Genomic DNA, 22,500 nt, shown 5'->3' with positions numbered 1-22,500 from the left:
ACTCTTCGGTCGCCCAAGCTAAAAAAAAAAGGATTTGGTTTGTCCGTCTGTGTTTCTGTAACGATTGAATACAGCTCACGATTTGTTTTCTTTTGTGGCAAAAGACTGGCATTTTGACGTCATTTTCTGGTCAGTATCAGGCCATAACTTTACGAAGACCACGGTATCAGGCCATAACTTAACGAAGGCCACGGTATCAGGCCATAACGTTACGAAGGCCACGGTCAGAGCAACTGAAAAATAGAGAGGAGTGGAGGAGAGCCTGAGTCGCCAACGATACCAAGCACGGCACAAGATGATAATAAATAAATACCATTTATTCATTCCCATTGGGAAATTTATCTTTAGGGTCTATTCTACAAGGGAAGACTGGAATAACTCAGGCGTCAGCCGCAAAGTGAGCTAGGGCGAGGTGGTAACAAAAAGAGATGAAGTGAGTAGAAAAGTGCCAGAAGACGATAGAGAATATTTTTTTTTTTTCGCGGCGGTGATGGGGTTTGAACCTGCGACCTTATTAGGACGACAACTCCGCCTGGCCGGCGAGAGCGTGACTCTACCGTATGAGCTATCCACGAACACAAAAATATTCGTTTCAAACTCAGGTCATTCCTAGAGCTCTCTCTCTCTCTCACCGACTGCTGGAGATCGCGGTGACTTGCTCAAGGCCACACGACGAGGCGGCGGGTTGTCCAATTCTGTACCTTTTGGGTACGAAACAAAGATCGTACCGCTGAGCCACGCTGCATTGTGTGTGTGTGTGTGGGGGGGGGGGGGGGGGAGGACCCTCTAAAGTTTGTATCTTATATCATGTTATTTCTATGTATTATCACTTTTCGTGGTCTGGTTCATCCCAGCATAATACTGTTTTGAGATGATGGGTCACAGATTAATAATAATTAATAACAGTCAAAGCATGGACTGTTGTTGGACTAACAGCGATGGTGGTGAATAAAATATTACTAAATTTGCTCAAAGTGCTTTACAAAGAGTTTCTAGTCAACAGCAACATCGACCATGTAGGACAAGACATGACGCCTGTAAGTAAGGCGATATTATAATTTTTCTTCTTCAACCGAGACGAAGTTGTCCCTGGCAAGGTACTCATTTTACACATGAGTTAGGTAAGGAAAGAGACTTTTCCAGCGACAGAGCATTGAACAGAGGGATTCAAACAAAGAACCTACCGGTCCAAAGTTGAATGGCATATCACGACCTCTGACCTTACAAACTTTCTGTGAGTTCATTCATTTTTTCGATCACCAATACGCTTCAACAGTCGTAACGTCACTTCCCTCGTAATGACGCATAGTAACTTAGTAACTGGATCTAAACTATCGGAACAATGGCGGACGCCCTTATGAAATCTTTCTCCGACGAGCATAAAAGTGTATCCAGAAGGGAAAAAAAAAACATTATAAATCTGATCATGTTTTGACTTTTACACACTCTGATCACAAGACATATGAAAAGTTCTAGCCAGCATGAAGAATAAAAAGTTCAGATTTTCTTTGTTCAGAACCAGGATGGCCACCGTTGCTGGGCGACGTAAGATCAGACTTAGACTATTGAATCCAATTGGATTCAGTAGTCTGATGTCACGCCACCCGGCAAAGGCGGCCATCTTGGTTCTAAACAAAGAAAATCCTTACTTTTTATTCTTCATGCTGGCTAGAACTTTTCATATGCCTTGTGATCAGAATGTGTAAAAGTCAAAACATGATCAAATTTATGGTTTGTTTTTCCTCTGGAAACGCTTCTATGCTTGCCGGAGAAATATTTCATAGTGACGTCCGCCATTGTTCCGATAGTTTAGAGCCAGTGTTACTAAGTTACCATGCGTCATTAGGAAGGAAGTGACGTTACGACTGTTGAAGAGTATTGTAAATCAAGAATTTGTTGACGATTCCTATTTCTTCTTCTTTTTTTTCTTCACTAATATTATGACCTAAATGCGTCGCAGTCGCCGTAAAACCTTTATATCAAACAAAACCATTATCCCTGTTTCTAAAGCGGGAAAAGGACAAAAGCAATTACTAGCTACCTTGTGGATAGGACGCTAGTCCATCACAAAGCACTCTTCACAAGAACAAAACCCAACAATCCAAAAATCACTGCTGGGTGGACAGGACAGGGAGGACAGAAGAATAAAAAATCTCCAAATAAGCGCTCAACTTACTGAGCCCCAGGACAGTTGAATGGCACCAACATTCACATTTCATGGAGTGCCGCCCCCCCCCCCCCCCCCTCCATTAAAAAAAAAACAACAAAAAAAAAACAAACCCAACAATATCTATAGCCAGGTGGTCTTTCATTCCTGAGTCAAGTGAAGTAGCGTGCCTTACTAGGGCCAACGTTGTTTTTTTATTTTCCATCATTGTCACCCATTTGGTCACTGATCACGCTCAAAATGGCTCTAAATCTAGGTAGCTCTAAATTGGGAGTAGCACGAGGAGAGAGAGAGAGAGAGAGAGAGAGAGAGAGAGAGAGAGAGAGAGAGAGGGGGGGGGAGATAGAGAAAGAGAGAGATAGAGAGAAAGAGGGGGGAGAGAGAGAGAGAGAGAGGGGGGGGGGAGAGAGAGAAAGAGAGAGATAGAGAGAAAGAGGGGAGAGAGAGAGAGAGAGAATGCTTGACTGGACAGCAAGGAAATTCTATGCTGGACAGAGATAGTGTATTTACAAATTTAGCAATTTACATGTCAATGTTTGGTTGTAAAACGATGATGGAGAATAATTTTATTAATTTATTCAATTGATGAGGGCCCTGGGTTCTGTTGTCTCTTTGGTTCTGTTAATGTGAATAATAATTCTATTTTAGTCTTTAGTTTGGTACGAACATAGAATTAAACGAATGAGAATACGTATGAAGCCTAAAAAGTGTCCACCAATGAAAGCATTCAGCGCCATTTTGTTGTTGGCTGAGAATGTAGTAATTACCATTCATTCGGTATCTATGTCAACATAACGACACAAGAAAAACAACAAACAATATCAAAATCCACAATAAAATGTTTCAGAACTGTTGCGTATATTTATGGCACAACGAAGCTGTCAAAAAATGAAGTTAGAGAATGTGTGTAATCATGTATTATAATAACCTGTAATGTGTTTTCCAACCACCACATCATCTACTACTACAACCACCACCACAATATCATCACTAACACTACTACTACAACCACCAGCCCCACATCATTATCACTACCACTACTACTACACCACCACCAGCACATCATCATCACTACCACTACTACAATCACCACAACAACACCGTCATCACTACCACTACTACTGCAACCACCACAACCATATCATCATCATTACCACTACTACCACAACCACCACCACCACTACTACTACAACCACCACCACATCACTACCTCAACTACTACAACCACCACCACAATAGCATCACTACCACTACTACTACAACCACCACAACCACATCGTCATCACGACCACTACTACTACAACCACCACCATATAATTACCATTACCACTACTACTACAACCACCACTACCACCATATCATTACCATTACCACTACTACTACAACCACCACAACCACATCGTCATCACTACCACTACTACTGCAACCACCACTACCACCATATCATCACCATTACAACTACTACTACAACCACCACAACCACATCATCATCACTACCACTACTACTACAACCACCACCACATCATCATCACTATCACTACTACTACAACTACAACCACCACCACATTATCATCACTACCACTACTACTACTGCAACCACCACCACCATATCATCATCATTGAAATATTTTTTTTTTTAATCGAGCTTTATATAGTGCAATATCTACTAAATGTGCTCAAAGCGCTTTACAAGGGGTCCCTGGTCAACATTTAACATGTAGAACGGGACATGACGCCTGTTAGGCGATATTACAATTTTTCGGACAAAGACAACTCTGTTAACGGCCAGGTACTCATTTTACACCTGAGTACGGTGAGAGAATGTGAGTAAAAAGCCTTTTCCAAGGACTCAACTATGCGCCGAGCGCGAGGCTCGAACCCAGGACCTTCCGATCCGGAAGCGAGTGTCATACTACTAGACCACATAGCCGCATCATTACCACTACTACTACAAACACCACCACCACATCATCATCACGACCACTACTACTACAACCACCACCACCACCATATCATTACCATTACCACTACTACTACAACCACCACCACATCATCATCACTACCACTACTACTACAACTACAATCATCACCACAACCACATCATCATCACTATTACTACTACAACTACAACCACCAACAACACCACATCACCTCACTAACACTCAGTACTACAATCACTACCATTAGGTTTTGGAGCTTTACTTCATTTGAAATAAGGAAACTTCGGAATTGTATTTGGCATTGTGTTTATATATCATAATATAATTCTAATCAGTTATCTATTTAGAACTAGATACTATACAATATGTATGCCAAATACCACCCCAATTCCCCTTTCTTGTGTGCGGGAATTCCTCTTTCGGCATTGAAATTGAGTGTGAGAGAGTCATCACTACACACATAAACAACAGAAACAATTTAAAAACAAGACTATGACACGCAACCACTCACACACGAGGCTATACTATTTATCCTTTTCTCTATATAGAATAGGACAAGACAAACAATAGCTTGACTCTCGCTACACTTCGCATTGATGTTTGTCGTCTCACGAGTTCAACTCTCGGTCGACCTGTCAATATTCCTTTTTGCCTCGGACGTAATCATTAATAGAATGTTGTGTGGTTTTGACCGTGAAGAAAACCTTAAGAAGTCACATTTATATCATTTTAGAGAGATCGTTTTGAATAATTTTGAGTTAAACGAGCGAGCAGCAACTTGTTTTCATGAACGGCCGATCAGCGCTTGTTTACTATTATAGTAACGCGATTCCCAGCCAACAGCAAAATGGCGGATATTTTTCTCATCGAGGCCGCTGGTTGGTTAGCCAATAAGAGCACCGTACGGTTTCCATCATCGACGTATGAATATATGTATGATTATTAGTAAGTCAATGGTTTCCATTGGGTAAATTCCTTGGGTACGAATAATATCTGATTCTAATTCATTAAGCAAGATGTAGTCAACCAGTGCAAATTTACAAATGATTATAGAAAAGTTCGTTGGCTGGTAATAAGTACTAAATACTGGGGGTGGGGGCTATACGGTATAGCTGTAGGTTAGCCCTTGATTCACACTCAAGGGGACCAAGTTCGACTGGGAAAGGGTAGGGAGAAAGCGACACCCTCTTTGCCAAATGCGAATAATTCCTGACACGGAGGTTACTCAGTGTCACATGAGATCAAAGAGGCTAATTTTAGCATTTAAAGTTGATACACGGTCAGGGGTGCATTACGAAACAACAATAAATTGGAGTATTATTCAGCATTCAGAAGAAAATAATATTCTCTTTAAAAGCTAATATCAAGTCATATTTATTTTTTCAATTTTCATGTTTTAAAACATAGTTCTTTTATTTTTTGAACATAGGATAATGTTTTATTCGAATTAAAAAAATTACAGATGCAAAGCCGGAAGTGTGGAAGAATTCTGTGAAAATCTGCCATTTGTAAACAAACAGTGATCGACTGTCGAGAAAAGAACATACTTTTTTTTACGTTTTAATAGATACAGAGAGCAAGCAAGGGCGGAGTCTTACTTTCGATATAATCCTGATTAAGATAGAATACTATCGGGTTGTAATCTAACTGCGAATTTGATTGAATTATTGATTATACTTTGGTGTTAGAATTGAGTTCTTACTCTCGACTCTCTCACTCACTCTCTCAACAATTCCAGTGTTCCCAGCTTAGGCTTAGGTTCGGTACGATCTGATTTCTTCCGTCTTGTCCCAAAATCTGTAACATATTTTGAAGATGAATCGTCTTTTCGGTTCGTCCAAGGCAAAACAACCAGCTCCGAATCTCAATGACTGTATATCAAATGTAAGTCTCTTTACCTTTTTTCTTTTTCTTTTTCTTTTTTCACAAATCACTTTCAGTTTCAGGGCCGATTAAATTCTGTGGATCTTATTAATAACACACTAGACGTCTACTTACTACTGTACTCTCTATTACTACTAGTAGACCACCTACTATTGTTTCTCACTGTTTCATCATTAAGTATTTATTGAGACGTGGCGTAGTATATAAGATATGTGTGATAATAATGATAGTGATAGTATCACTGGATAGTAACAGGCTGTTGTTATTCACAGACATGTCTGTTTATAATTATAATAATAATAGTAATAGACTATTACTATTAATAATAATAGTATTATATTACAAACATAGTCTGTGAATAATAAAAAGGCCAGGCTTTTTCTTATACACTGTACAGACACACAGTACAGCAGATACATTTTTATGCAAACTAGTACTAGATGGTCTAAGTCTAAGGTCGTAAAAAAAAGCTAAATAATCTGAACAAATGCCAGTTGTAATTTGTGTCCCAAATCAGTGAATAATATCAAGTGATATTTAACACAACATGAAAATTAACAGTGCTCAAACTCAGCTTTTTATCAAAAAGGCAAATGCAGACCTAACTACTTGGAATTTGAAAAAATCGTAGTTTTCAGGGGTAATAATATAGTAGACATTATAATTACTTTTCAAAATGACCAATTTGTGTTTAAAAACATTTTAAAAACATGAATAATTTGTCATTTTGTTTGCCAGATTGACAGTCGAGGGGAGTCTGTTGACAAAAAGATCAGCCGACTGGACGCCGAATTGGCCAAGTACAAGGACCAGATGAAAAAAATGAGGGATGGACCCGGAAAGGTTACTCTCTCTCTCTCTCTCTCTCTCTCTCTCTCTCTCTCTCTCTCTCTCTCTCTCTCTCTCTCTCTCTCTCTCTCTCTCTCTCTCTCTCTACCTCTCTCTCTTTCTCTCTCTGTCTCTCTCTTTACCACTCTCTCTGTCTCTCTCTATCTCTCTCTCTCTCTCTCTCTCTCTGTCTCTCTCTCTGATAAGATATCTTATATATGAAGACAATGTCAGAAAATGTTTTAGTTTTAGATTTAAAATTTACATTTTTAACTAGTAATTAATATAAAGAATGATAATCAAATTGACAAAAAAGATAATTTTAGATAAAGATTTTATGATTTTAAAATAAGAATTTAATTTTAAATATTAAATCACCGAATATTTTATATTTTATAGTTCAAGGCTTACAAAATATTTTAAAAAATATGAAATCAGTTTGTTTTTTTTTTGTTTTTTTTTGGTGGTGTATGCAGCTCTGCCGTTTTATTAAAGAACACAGTACGTGCTATTTGGTTAACATTGCATATTCTGTGTTTTTAAAAACAATGACAGAGCTACTTGCTGATCTCATCTTTTTTTATTGAGCTTTATATAGCGCAATATCCACTAAATGTGCTCAACGCGCTTTACAAGGGGTCCCTGGTCAACAGCAACGTTTAACATCTAGAACGGGACATGCCATCTGTTAGGCGATATTACAATTTTTTGGACAACGTCACCGCTGTCAACGGCCAGGTACTCATTTTACACCTGAGTGCAGTGAGAGAATGTGAGTAAAGAGCCTTTTCCAAGGACTCAACTATGCGCAGAGCGAGGCTCGAACCCAGGACCTTCCGATCCGAAAGCGAGTGTCATACCATTAGAACCATTGTCTACTGATAGTACTGGTCTGCTCACAGCCAAAGCTCGATACATTCTACGTGGCCTTTCGTTTTTTTCTCTATATAACAGTACCCCTGTCGTCAGGCTGTAATGATATGCAGATGTCGGTGACAATCAAAGGCATTCCTTTCTTGTCTTTCCCCCAACCGTTTCCCCATCGGGTGGGGAAGTGATGTCACTTTTACGTCATCAAAGAAATTCCTTAACTGACCGGCTCACCAGTAAGACGACCGTTCTCCCGACTATGCTGTCTTTAAAGTAATGGATACGGTTAAGATACTGCTATTTACTACGAAGATAATTTTTCCCTACACAAAAACGGTCAAATTTCACCCATATCCACAAGTTGCAGCTTGAAAAGGAAAGGCAACTAGTAGAATACTGCTATTTTGCTAAGAAGAAGTGTCAAGAAGTTAAGTCATAGTTGGTGTGTGGGTAGTGCTGCCAGATGGCCACATGTATGATCAAAATTGACACACAGAGAATCGCGTATATATTATAAATTAAAACTTTCTTTTTAAAAAATAAAAACAAGTCTTTTCCTTGGTTAGTCCATAAAAAAAAAATCAAAATCGATGTCTTTTAAGGAGGTCAAAGTAATTGAAGTGTTTGGCCACGCGGGGTTCTATTTTTGGTCACTTTTGCAGTCTAAATTGGCTTCGAAGAACTCTGGCCATCTGGCATCCCTGTTTGTGAGAACAGAAGTTTAAGTATAAAACAATCTGCATGTTTGCCTCTTTAGTTTGTAAACTTCCAAAGCAAGCGGTTGTGTATCATGAATCATTTGTTTTTAAATGGAATTGTTATAATTGATAGATTTCAGTGGATTACACGATGTGCAACTGTGCTTATGGTAGTCATTATCACATCAATATGTTTTGACTTTGATTCCTAACATGTTACATGTTCTTGAAGTGAGTTAAAATTACAGGATCAAATAAAAATATATATAGAAATACATGTCGCATAACCAAAGCATAATAATAATATTACTATAACCTCCCTGAGTCAGAACTAATCAGAGTCATAGTGAGAGTCATAGAAAATAGAACGATTCAAGTGAAATTAATTCATTATTTGTGATGGAACACGGATTACACTAACTACAGAAATGGTGAGTCTTGACCAAATAAAATCCGAAACTTTTGTGTACATGAACCTTGTAACACACACTTTTGAACAGAAAACACCCCCCCCCCCATACAACCCCCCCCCCCCCCCCACACACCACACACACATAACACCCCCCCCCCCCCCCCCCCCCCCCCCCCCCCCCCCCCCCCCCCCCCCTTCCACCTCTCTTCCCAACGCAACATCATACATTCTCAATACGAATTGAACTAGTGAGGTGGAGTCTACATTCATTGTGATTTGTTTGGGTAATTAAAAAATTAATCTCCTTCCACTGCTCCCCCCCCCCCCCCCACCCCCAACCTCTCTCTCTCACTCTCTCTCTCTCTCTCTCACACACACACACACACACACTCACATTCACTAATTGACGCAATGACAATCATAAATTAGGCAATGACGGATCAAATGTAGCGTGCACTATTTATTGGCTTTGTCTATCTTGCCCTCCTCTTCTCCCAAACCTCTCATCTCCTCTTGACTTGAATATGCGGATGACTGGGTTTTTATTGACTTATCATGAGTAATTAATGGTCAATATACTAAATAGCTGGTGTCTGGAAACTGAACGTCAATAATGGCATTTTTCAGACTTAGTTTTTGTTCTCTACCTATATCTCTGTCCGCAGTCTATGTTGGTTCCTCTCTCTCTCTCTCTCTCTCTGTGTGTGTGTGTGTGTGTGTGTGTGTGTGTGTGTCTGTCTCTCCCATTTTATTGTGAGAAAAATAGACGGGGGAAAAGCATGGAGGGAGGTCGAGAGTGAGTGTGAGTGAGAGAGAGAGAGAGAGAGAGAGAGAGAGAGAGAGAGAGAGAGAGAGAGAGAGAGAGAGAGAGAGAGAGAGAGAGAGAGAGAGAGAGGGGATTATTTGATTTGATATGACGGAGAATACACGTTCGAAATACTGTTAAAGAGAGAGACACAGAGAGAGGGAGAGAGAGAGAGAGAGAGAGAGAGAGAGAGAGAGAGAGAGAGAGAGAGAGAGAGAGAGAGAGAGAGAGAGAGAGAGAGAGAGAGCTATGAAGATATTGTTGTGGATGAGAACAATAAAGAGAGGAATAAGAAAACAAAGATATGAAGGTAGATCGATTGATTTTGTCGGTAGGTAGATGGATGGATGTATGTATGAAGGAAAAGATGGGTGAATTGATGAAAAGGTGAAACATAAAGAGAAATATCATAGACATAGATAGATAGATAGATAGATAGATGGATAGAAAAGCGGATGATGGAGAGAGAGAGAGAGAGAGAGAGAGAGAGAGAGAGAGAGAGAGAGAGAGAGAGAGAGAGAGAGAGAGAGAGAGAGAGAGAGAGAGAGAGAGAGAGAGAGGGAGAGGGAGGTGGAGAAGTGGGAGTTGAAGATAAAGAGAAAATAATAATGAAAAAAATATAGAGACATAAATAGATAGATAGATAGATAGATAGATAGATACATAGATAGATAAATACATAGATAGATAGATATATAGAGACATACAGACATACAAATTGATAGATAAATACAACCAAAGATAACATATTGCACTGTATATATTTGTCCCGATGGTTGTCCGGCCCCGTAGGCCGGCCCCGTAGAACGTAAAATTTCGTCGGCGACTCGTCCTCTTATATAAGAAGTCACTGATTAGAACACATAGCCTTTTGAGTACATCTGCTACCAATGGGATTATGATAGGAAGAATTGTCATCGTATTATTTATCATATGGTCAACTGCACAAATGACAGATTTCAACTTCATGTCTAAATAATATTTTGTTCCTGTTTTCAGAATATGGTGAAACAGAAAGCTATGCGGGTGTTAAAGCAGAAGAGACAGTAAGTAACCGAGTCTTGATAACGACTTGTATGCTGGAACATCTACCATTGCCTTGTTCCTGTAGAAGTGTAGAAAACGGTAGAGTTACAATCTCACCGGCTATGCGGAGTTGTCGTACCAGTAAGGTTGTGGGTCCGAGCCCCCATCACCACCGTGAAATTTTTATTCTCCATTGTCTTCTGGCATTTTCCTACTCACTTCATTTCTTGTTGTAGAAAACTCAAAGCTTCATTTCTTTTCAAAATTATCAGAAAGGTCATTATGAAAAGTTTCAAATTCCAAACTCAAAAATTAAGAAGTCGTCAACAGTCCTTATTTCCATCTGCTCTCACTCCTCCTTGACAACTTATGTTTATGTCTTGTCTTAAAAATCGCGTTCCATTTGCTGTTTTCAATAATTTGTCTTTATCGATAAATCAACCAGCTTCTAAAGCTCTTGTTTGATGACAGATTTTTTTCCACAATTTTTGGGGCAGTTCTGTCATATAGTCATTTTATTTCATAGTCGATGGTAACCATGTAAGGACTCAGGGTTAGACTACGTTAATTCAATTTAATTATTATTAATGATATGGAAAATTTACAACAAATACATATTACGGCCATCCAGGACGGAGTTATTTTAGTAACTAACTAAATACACAGACAACGTCTTACGGTGTTTCTAAGTAACAATGTGCTAATCCGTTCACGCAGTCACCATTCACACTCACATGCAAAACATGCACAACACAAGATGCGTACCGCTAGAAAGAACCCTAACATAATTAAACACAGCCGAACAATTCCAATATATTTTAATACATGTTACAAACCATGCATTCAAACATTCAGAGTTTGTTGTTCGGACATTTGTCGATGGGTTTATCCCTTTTTAAAATGTACTAAAGTACAAAAATAGTCCATTTGGGTAATTGTTAAGCGAATGATAGCCTTCATTTCGTTTATCTGACAACAAGTCTTATGTAAGCGCAAAATAAAATAAAAAAATTATAGTATTTTTAGTATTTAAAAAAAAAAAGTGTTAGTAGATCCTGGCTGTTTTAAAAAATTCATTCTGATTGGTCAGTGTGTTTTGTCTTATTTGCCAGGTACGAGAACCAACGTGACCAGTTAATGCAGCAATCCTTCAATCTGGAGCAACAAAACTTTGCCATCCAAACCATGAAAGACACCAAAACTACGGTCAGTAGCTGTTTTTTTTTTTTTCTTTTTGGTCATGTGGGATGATACACTTACCTTATCTACTTATCTGAACTAGCGACCACCTGAGCTCTAGCCCTTCGATGACATGACATTGAAGTTAGACATCTTTTGTACTTGTTTAGGTGACTATTCAGTTTGTTACTGATGCTTGGGTTTCTCTTCTTCCTTTGATTGCCCACAATCAATTGGTTGATTATTATGGCAAATATGAAACTGGTTTCTAATCTCTCTTTATTCCTTGTTTATAATCGTTAGTCTAAAATCAATTTCCAGGGACATTCAGGGGTCGTCAACGTTGGTCAGTGATGGTTTGTGTAAGGTCTAAGTATCTGCATAGCAACTTGCCACAAAAGCATCAATTGTAGTGGCTTCGGTCACTTTAGCGTCAAGCTGGTTCCAGTCTCTGACCGTACGCGGCAAGAAGGAAAAACCACGGTATTATGTTCTGTTTGTTATGAGGCTGTATTGGTTGTTGTTACCTCTTCTCTGTCTCAAAGGTGCTGGTATCAGTTTTTTCTTGATGACTGGGTATTCAGCGAGGTGGTGCTTGATCTTAAACAGCATTGTTAATCTTGCTGATTTTCTGCGGTGTTCTAATTTCGGCCACTGTAGTTTTTCTAACATGTCTGATACACTTGAGGTGTTGGTTGAGGGTTTGGTTGGTCTTCAACAGGTTGACACTCAAGCAAGTGTTGTGGTATGATACAACTTCTGACCAAATATAACTTGAGCTTTGAGCATTTATATAGCTCAATATCCACTAAACATGCTCAAAACACTTTACAAGAGGTCCTGAGCCAATGGCAACACTTAATATGTAAGACGAGGCATGACTCTCATTAGATGATAATACTTTTTTTTTTTCAGACAGACAACTGTTAAAAGCCAGGTACTCATTGTACACCTGAGTACGATGAGAAAATGTTAGTAAAGAGCCTTTAGGACCTTTTGATGCAAAGGCCTGTGTCATACCATTAGACCACATTGCCGCACAATGTATAAAAAACGAAACACTATAACAGTAAAGAGAGAAAATTGATAATAGATATATATATATAGTGTGTAATTGGATGCGTGTGACCTTTTGTTCGTATGTCCTAATCTGCAGTGTGTAATGTTTTTTTACTGATGGTCAATGTGAAGCGCTTCGAAGCTTCGGCATAAGCGCTATATAAATGTACATTTATTATTATTAAGAGGACGATCATAATTGAAATTTGTTAACTATACCATTTATCTGAACAACGAATGTTTTCAAATCTTTTACAATAGGATTCAGTAGTCCGATGTCCCGTCTGCCCAGCAACCAGCAGCTTGGTTCTAAACAAAGAAAATCGGTACTTTTTATTCTTCATGCTGGCTAGAACTTTTTCACATGTCATGTGATCAGAATGTGTAAAAAATCAAAACATGATTATATTCATAATGTTTTTCTCCTCTAGATACACTTTTATGCGCATTGGAGAAGTATTTTATCAGGGCGTTGAGGGAGATAATGGCATCCGTCATTGTTCCGATAGTTTAGAACCAGTTACTATGCACCATAACGAGGGAAGTGATGTCACGACTGTTGAACCCTATTGGCAGCAGCTAGACCTCTGCTCTGAAAAAATTGTCAGAATAAGTTTTTTTAAAAATGTGACCCACCGTATCAAAGCGGTATTATGTCGGGATTCACTCGGTAAGGGAAATTGAATTCATCGCCACAAATATCCAACTTGGGTTTAAATTCTGTACGTTATGGTGGAGTATAAAGACTATTTCTTGCATTGCAAAAACTTCTAAGGTCAAATTTCTCATCAATCTATCTCTAAATTCACTTTTTGGGGTCTGAATCATCCTGACATAATACCGTTTTGAGACGGAGGGTCACAAATTATGTTAAATAATAAATAATTATTTATTTCTAATTTTTACTGTCCTTTCCAGGTGGACGCTATGAAAGTTGGAGTGAAAGACTTCAAGAAGGCGTACAAGAATGTCAACATTGACCAGATTGAGGTAAAGCCTTGTTTCTGGCACATTGGATTGAGAAAAAACATTCTGTTACTTTTTCCTATAGGGAATGAGATTAGCGGAAGAGTAGCGTCCCTTGATTGGACGTCATCGGGGGAGAAGTTATTTGTAAACAAACCAACTACAAGCCAAGCGCTCCAAATACAAAATTTATTATTCATATTTCTTTACAAAAATGCATATCATAATCAACGTTATGCATTTTTGTACAGAAATATGAGTAATAAATTTTGTATTTGAGCGCTTGACTTGAAGTTGGTTTGTTTATAAAAAACTTCTCCACCGGTGACTTCCAATCAAGGGACGCTACTCTTCCGCTAATCTCATTCCCTATAAAATGCTTGTAATCTGAACATCACTGAGATTAATACTTTCTGACTTTGCAAAGTTGGTCTTCTAGGTGGGGTACCGTGTCTTCTATCCCTCTATCACTGGGTGGGGTTCCTGACCTCCCAGAGTGGGCAGAGAGTCACTTCCTGTGTCTTCTATCCCTCTATCACTGGGTGGGGTTCCTGACCTCCCATAGTGGGCAGAGAGGCACTTCCTGTGTCTTCTATCCCTCTATCACTGGGTGAAGTTCCTGACCTCCCATAGTGGGCAGAGAGGCACTTACTGTGTCTTCTAATCTGTTTTCAAACATGATTTCTGTCTTTGTCTTGGGTTGAGATTACTTGGTTTTCTCCTGGCCCTAGCCGGATACCCTAGCTGAGAGGGAAACAGTTGAATGTATATTTATTTGGGAGATGTTTTTTTCCCCTTGTAAATCACCTCTGTTATGCTTTTTATTATGTTTTGTTTACATATTTTATATGATTTTAAACATTTGAGTGTATTCCTCTTAGTGGGGACCTGTACTAGTGTCTGAATGAGACTTTTAGGTGATCTCAAACTGAGTACACTATTAGTGTACACTTGGAGTCTACATCTGTTTCCTATTTGAACCAACTCCCCTTTGTCTTCCTTTTCTTGGGTGCTTTAATTGTAATTCAATAAATTTTTACCTTCCAATTTTCTTCCTTTTTCTGGTGCTGATATTATAACCTTAATGTGTTGCAAGCGCCGTAAAACCCTTAAAAACTAAAACAAACAAAAGTTGGTCTTATTAGTGATGTTTTTTTAATCGACAGTTAAAGTCAAATTCTGTGTAAGTGATAATAATATGAAATAGAAGCTTCAATTTAATTTACAAAGACAGATAATGTGGACGTTTCGGGTTTTCCCTTTGTCAACAAAACACACTGAATGAAACACTAAAGACGATTGAGAGGTGAAAGCATGATCCATACAATTTGCAATGGCAAAAATGACAGACTAAATATTTTTACTGTTTGCTATGGGTTGTTGTGTCATGACATCAAGTCATAGGGCTCTCTCTGGCATGATAGTGGTGCAATATTACATACACTACTGCAATTGATATCATTGTGGTGTATACGTTTTATGTATATAAATTTTGTATATATTTATTTGTGACATGCATTGAGCATCACACACGTGATGAAAATGTGCCGATATAAATGCCGTGTATTGTTATTTTATAATTATTGAAAATACTAATTTTGTCACGAGTCAGTTGTTTACAACAAAGGGAGGCAACCAGTAAAAAATATTCACTGATACATTATTATTGCTATTTATTTCCCCTCAGTCACCATATAAAATTGCTAATAACACATTATTTATGGGTCACTGATATTATGTTGGGATGAACTCGGTGCTTTGGATCAAAATATTACGACACAACCAGGTAACTTTGGATTCTTCTCCACTCCTCTTACATTTAAAAAAAAAACCCCCAAAAAACAAGGTTGCCGATTTTCCGTATATTTACAGAATTCAGTCAGTTAAAAATAAAGTTCATATATTTTCCAATCACTGGGCGAGCAGAAGTCAAAAGCTTACGGAAGATGAGATGAATAGATAAGGAACTTCCATCTTGTGACCACCAGGATACAAGTATTAAAGTAAATTCACACTTGACCGACTGTTATCCTTTACTATAATGTTTTGTTATGGATTGAAAATCAAATGCAGCAGCCTCTTATGATTCTCACACTACTATGTTATGACAATCGACCCAATCAGCATTCGTGCACCGTCGCAAACCCGCCGGGTAGCATCGTCACAACACACCGTTCGACTAGATGCTCTGCCGTCTCAGGTTCTTGCCCACAGCGGGTACTTCGATATGATCAAATGCATGATGTCTTTTTACTGGAGTCCAGTGTGCAGACAGGGGTCGGTCGGGTCGACGTGTTTGCTGAGAATTTCAGTAAATTTTTTACCCCCTGAATTGGTAACCATGAAAAAATCCTATAGTTCGTATTGTCTTATCCTTGTAAATATAAATTCACTTGTCAGGATCCGATTCATCATGACATTTTTTAAAATTAGAGTTTTTATATAGCGCAATATCCACTAAACGTGCTCAAAGCGCTTTACAAAGGGGTCCCTGGCCAACAGCAACACTTGATGTGTAGGACTTGACATGACGTTTGTTAGGCGTTATTACAAATATTTTTCGGACAGAGACAACGCTGTTGACGGCCAGGTACTCATTAATATATGTAATATTTGATAAAAGCAAGTGTAAATATAAACATCATCGTCGTAATAATAATAATAATAATAATAATAATAATAATAATATTAATTATAATTATAATAATTGTGATAATGATAATGATAACACTACTAATAATAATGATAATAATAATAATAATAATAATAATAATAATAATAATAATAATAATAATAATAATAATAATAATAATAATAATAATAATAATAATAATAATAAAAATTAATAATAATAAAATTAATAATAATAATAATAATAATAATAATAATAATAATAATAATAATAATAATAATAATAATAATAATAATAATAATAATAATAATAATAATAATATAAAAGTAATGAAAATAATATAAAAGTAATAATGATAATAATGATTATGATAATAATAATAATAATAATAATAATAATAATAATAATAATAATAATAATAATAATAATAATAATAATAATAATAATGATGATGACAATGATAATATTAATGATATGATAATGATGATATTGTCAATACTAATAATCTCCACCTCCCACCCCCTTTGGTTACCATGATTTTCTTATAGAACATGCAAGATGAGCTAGAAGACCTAATGGAGCAAGCCAATGAGATCCAAGAGTCAATGGGGCGGAGCTACGGGATGCCCGAGATTGACGAGGATGAGTTGGAGGCGGAGCTTGATGCCTTAGGGGACGAGATTGCCCTGGATGAGGACAGCTCTTACTTGGACGATGCGGTGACTGCTCCATCGGCCCCGACGAGTGAACCTGGTGCTGAGAGTCGGGTAAGTGGTTTTGTATGTTGTCGTTTGTGTGTTGATGTATGTATGAGTATGTGTATGTTGTCGTTTGTGTGTTGATGTATGTATGAGTATGTGTATGTGTATGTTGTCGTGTGTGTGTTGATGTATGTATGAGTATGTTGTCGTTTGTGTGTTGATGTTTGTATGAGTGTGTGTATGTTGTCATTTGTGTGTTGATGCATGTATGAGTGTGTGTATGTTGTCATTTGTGTGTTGATGCATGTATGAGTATGTGTATGTTGTCAATTGTGTGTTGATGTATGTATGAGTATGTGTATGTTGTCGTTTGTGTGTTGATGTTTGTATGAGTATGTGTATGTTGTCGTTTGTGTGTTGATGTATGTATGAGTATGTGTATGTTGTCGTTTGTGTGTTGATGTTTGTATGAGTATGTGTATGTGTATGTTGTCATTTGTGTGTTGATGCATGTATGAGTATGTGTATGTTGTCATTTGTGTGTTGATGCATGTATGAGTATGTGTATGTTGTCATTTGTGTGTTGATGTATGTATGAGTATGTGTATGTTGTCATTTGTGTGTTGATGCATGTATGAGTATGTGTATGTTGTCATTTGTGTGTTGATGCATGTATGAGTATGTGTATGTTGTCGTTTGTGTGTTGATGTATGTATGAGTATGTGTATGTTGTCGTTTGTGTGTTGATGTATGTATGAGTATGTGTATGTGTATGTTGTCGTTTGTGTGTTGATGTTTGTATGAGTATGTGTATGTTGTCAATTGTGTGTTGATGTATGTATGAGTATGTGTATGTTGTCGTTTGTGTGTTGATGTATGTATGAGTATGTGTATGTTGTCGTTTGTGTGTTGATGTTTGTATGAGTATGTGTATGTGTATGTTGTCGTTTGTGTGTTGATGTATGTATGAGTATGTGTATGTTGTCGTTTGTGTGTTGATGTATGTATGAGTATGTGTATGTTGTCGTTTGTGTGTTGATGTTTGTATGAGTATGTGTATGTGTATGTTGTCATTTGTGTGTTGATGTATGTATGAGTGTGTGTATGTTGTCATTTGTGTTTTGATGCATGTGTGAGTGTGTGTATGTGTATGTTGTCGTCTGTGTGTTGATGCATGTGTGAGTGTGTATGTTGTCGTTTGTGTGTGTTGATGTATGTGTGAGTGTGTATGTTGTCATTTGTGTGTTGATGCATGTATGAGTGTGTATGTTTGTGTCTGTTGTCATTTGTGTGTTGATGCATGTATGAGTGTGTGTGTGTGTATATTTTGTCGTTTGTGTGTTGATGAATGTGTGAGTGTGTGTATGTGTATGTTGTCATTTGTGTGTTGATGCATGTGTGAGTGTGTGTTTGTGTCTGTTGTCATTTGTGAGTTGATGTATATATGTGTATGTTGTCATTTGTGTGTTGATGTATGTATGAGTGTGTGTTTGTGTCTGTTGTCATTTGTGTGTTGATGCATGTGTGAGTGTGTGTGTGTTGTTGATGCATGTATGAGTGTGTGTGTATGTTGTCATTTGTGTGTTGATGCATGTATGAGTGTGTGTGTGTGTGTGTGTGTGTGTATGTTGTCATTTGTGTGTTGATGTATGAGTGTTTGTGTGTGTCTATGTTGTCATTTGTGTGTTGATGCATGTATGAGTGTGTGTATGTTGTCGTTTGTGTGTTGATGCATGTATGAGTGTGTGTATGTTGTCATTTGTGTGTTGATGCATGTATGAGTGTGTGTATGTTGTCGTTTGTGTGTTGATGCATGTATGAGTGTGTGTTATTGTCATTTGTGTTGATGATGTATGAGTTGTGTGTTATATGTTGTCATTTGTGTGTTGATGATGTATGAGTGTGTGTGTGTGTATGTTGTCATTGTGTGTGATATGTTGAGTGTGTGTGTGTATGTTGTCATTGTGTGTTGATGTATGTATGAGTGTGTGTGTTATATGTTGTCATTTGTGTGTTGATGCATGTATGAGTGTGTGTGTGTGTATGTTGTCATTTGTGTGTTGATGTATGTATGAGTGTGTGTGTATATGTTGTCATTTGTGTGTTGATGCATGTATGAGTGTGTGTGTGTGTATGTTGTCATTTGTGTGTTGATGTATGTATGAGTGTGTGTGTGTGTATATGTTGTCATTTGTGTGTTGATGCATGTATGAGTGTGTGTGTGTATATGTTGTCATTTGTGTGTTGATGCATGTATGAGTGTGTGTGTGTATGTTGTCATTTGTGTGTTGATGCATGTATGAGTGTGTGTGTGTGTGTATGTTGTCATTTGTGTGTTGATGTATGTATGAGTGTGTGTGTGTGTGTGTGTGTGTGTGTTGTCATGATAACATGCAATGGCTGTCCCATCTTCCCCAACAATGAGTGAAATACGATTACTTTGTGGTTTGGGTATACATTTATTTATTTATTTTGTAATGACACGATTCTCACCTTTTAATTTGCCACAATATTGTCTCACGAAATGTACATTTATATTTTTATTTATTTATGTATGTATCTATTATATATTTTTATATCTGTATTTATTTATTTTTATATATCTTATTTATTTATATATTTACCTTTATTTGTTTCTTTTTTGTAGGTATTTATTTATTCATTCATTTATTTATTTATTTATTTGTTTTTTAAATGTTTCTGTTCATTACAACAATTCGATATTTTTTTTCGTTTGTTTTTCTTTCTAGGATGGAGTACCGGTGGATGAGTTTGGTCTGCCTCAACTTCCACAGACAGCGAAATAGAAGAAATGCTATGGATTTCACCATTAGCACTATATACTATTACGATGTGATTTGTATGCCTGTGGAATTTATATATATGTGTGTGTGAGCGTTTTTGTGTGCGTGGGAGTTTGTTTTTTCTTGTGTGTGGGAGTTGTTTTTGTTTTTTTTTGTGTGTGTGGGAGTTTTTTTTTGTGTGTGTGGGAGTTTTTTTTTTGTGTGTGTGTGTGTGTGGGAGGTTTTTGTGTGTGTGTGGGAGGTTTTTTTGTGTGTGTGTCTGTGTGTGAGGTTTTTTTTTGAGTGTGTGTGGGAGGTTTTTTTTGTGTGTGTGTGGTAGTTTTCTTTGTGTGTGTGTGGGAGTTTTTTTGTGTGTGTGGGAGTGTATATGCAGCTGTGCCAAAAGGTCGTACTTGTGGCATTTGCCTTAAAAATAATCAAGGATAAACTTAGAAAAAATGTGTTTTCATCAGTTTCTATCAGATGAATAACATAAAATAATACCAAAAAAAAAAAAAATGGTTATTTAGCTCCAATGTGACCCTCCGTCTCAAAACGGTATTATGTCGGGATGATTCAGACCCCAAAAAGTGAATTTAGAGATAGATTGATGAGAAATTGGACCTTAGAAGTTTTTGCAATGCAAGAAATAGTCTTTATACTCCACCAGAACGTAGAGAAATTAAACCCAAGTTGGATATTTGTGGCTATGAATTCAATTTCCCTTACCGAGTGAATCCGACATAATACCGCTTTGATACGGTCACCAATAGAATAACATAAATAATTTCCCAAAGGTTAAAAAAAGTATGGACAGAGTATAGACATTGTCCATACTTTTTCGACTCTTTTAGAACCTATACCTACTATAATGTTGATGCCAGATCATCAGGTTTTCAATTGTTTCCCTTGTTTTTCCCAAATTACCTAAGTATTAGAGTACTTTTGTGGTGAACATCACAATGACGACCTTTGCCACAGCCTCATATGTGTGTGTGTTTGTGTAGGTAAGTGGACTTGTGATTACTTGTCGACATGTCAGTGTGTATACGCATTTGGTAACGGATATAAATAAGGATTTTGTGAAGTGCATAGAGCATGGCAGCAGCCTCTTATGGTTCTCACACTACTATGTTATGACCATTGACCCAATCAGCAAAGTCTGGTCCGCATTCGTGCACTGTCGCAAACCCGCCGGGTAGCATCGTCACAACACACCGTTCGACTAGATGCTCTGCCGTCTCAGGTTCTTGCCCACAGCGTGTACATGTTGGACAGGTAGAAAGACCCCACGGATGAAGAGCACTGGCCGTGAGGCAGCTCCTCGACCGTAGAGCATGGCGAATGACATTGTGTGATAATGTGTTGTGTATAAATGTTGTATATTTATTTTTATTGATATAAATTTTTAACCATTGTCTGATATTAATTATCTTGGATGGTCCAGAATAACTAGCAAAAGTCTTTGGATGTGGACATAACAGTGTATCACTGTACATTTCTATGAGTGTGTATTATAAATTATAACATAACAATATCTGTTGACAGTGGAATTTGCATGAAGTCAACACTCTTAACTCATTCAACCCTAACACCGACTATATCCATAGTTTACCTGGGTTACTTTTACCCCATGCCTATTTATTACATTTTTATGAGACAAATTATAGGCGTAGATAGTATCAAAGCTAATGTTTTTAGTATTTTTAAAGTTTTTTTTTGCATGTTAATGGTAGTTGAATAAAACTATCTTTGTACATGCTCATTTTTAATACATTTTTCCAATTTTGAAAAGTAGGAAAAAGTCTATAGGATTGAGTGAGTTCAAGTCAACTTCTGCTTAACATCAACACCTCTCTTGTTGGTCCCAAATTATCCGTTCTTCATCTAAGTGTGTTCCATTGATTATGGATAAAATCAACCTTGCTTAAAGTCAACCAACCAATCTTTCTGGTCTGGCGGTGTTGGATTTATCAGGATTCCACTGTATTTTTTTAATGTCAGTTTTTGATTATTTTAATAATAATTTTAGGTCTGGTTGGGGTTCCTGACCTCCCATAGTGGGCAGGGAGGTACTTACTATGTCTTTTATCTCCCTATATCTGTTTTCCAACAGGCTTTCTGTCTTTGTCTTGGAATAGAATGAGACTACTTGGTTTTGTCCTGGCCTTGGCTGAGAGGGAAACAGTCAAATGTATAATTAGTTTTGGGAGATGATATTTTTTTTCCTTGTAAATCATCTCTCTGTTATACACTGTATTATGATTTATTGACATATATGATTTGTAAACCTTTGAGTGTATTCCTCTTAGTGGGGACCTGTGCTTGTGTCTGAATGAGACTTTTAGGTGAACTCAAACTAATTACTTTGATAGTGTGCTCTTGGAATCTACATCTGTTTCCTATTTGAACAAATTCCCCTTTGTCTTACCTTTTCTTTGGTACTTTAATTGTTATTCTATAACTTTTTTACTATGCCATTTTCTTCTTTTTTTACTGGCGCTGATATGACCTTAATGTGTTGCAAGCGCCGTAACACCTGTAAATCAA

At 37.4% G+C, this 22,500-nt stretch overlaps 1 protein-coding gene across 4 annotated transcripts in view; it reads left to right on the top strand.

The window, feature by feature from the left end:
- Window positions 1-5,326: 5,326 nt before the first annotated feature.
- LOC144960695 (charged multivesicular body protein 5-like) overlaps window positions 5,327-22,500 on the top strand; it is a 17,456-nt gene continuing 282 nt past the window's right edge. The window contains exons 1-8 of one of the 4 annotated variants that reach the window (XM_078893987.1): window positions 5,327-5,386; window positions 5,846-5,991; window positions 6,730-6,834; window positions 10,604-10,650; window positions 11,743-11,836; window positions 13,787-13,858; window positions 17,015-17,233; window positions 19,918-22,500. The exon at window positions 19,918-22,500 is cut by the window's right edge and continues 282 nt beyond it. In XM_078893987.1, coding sequence (XP_078750113.1) covers window positions 5,923-5,991; window positions 6,730-6,834; window positions 10,604-10,650; window positions 11,743-11,836; window positions 13,787-13,858; window positions 17,015-17,233; window positions 19,918-19,974 — 663 coding nt within the window. In that variant the 5' untranslated portion in view covers window positions 5,327-5,386; window positions 5,846-5,922 and the 3' untranslated portion in view covers window positions 19,975-22,500. Of the gene's footprint in view, window positions 5,475-5,598; window positions 5,992-6,729; window positions 6,835-10,603; window positions 10,651-11,742; window positions 11,837-13,786; window positions 13,859-17,014; window positions 17,234-19,917 lie in introns of those variants that run through there. The other 3 variants (XM_078893985.1, XM_078893988.1, XM_078893984.1) reach the window with 3 other exon arrangements.

This window comes from Berghia stephanieae, chromosome 15 (genome assembly GCF_034508935.2).
Source record: "Berghia stephanieae isolate SIO BIC M18660-M18661 chromosome 15, UCSD_Bste_1.3, whole genome shotgun sequence".
In the NCBI taxonomy this organism is placed as follows: Eukaryota; Metazoa; Mollusca; class Gastropoda; order Nudibranchia; family Aeolidiidae; genus Berghia; species Berghia stephanieae.
This window is presented reverse-complemented; position numbering and strand designations above follow the sequence as displayed.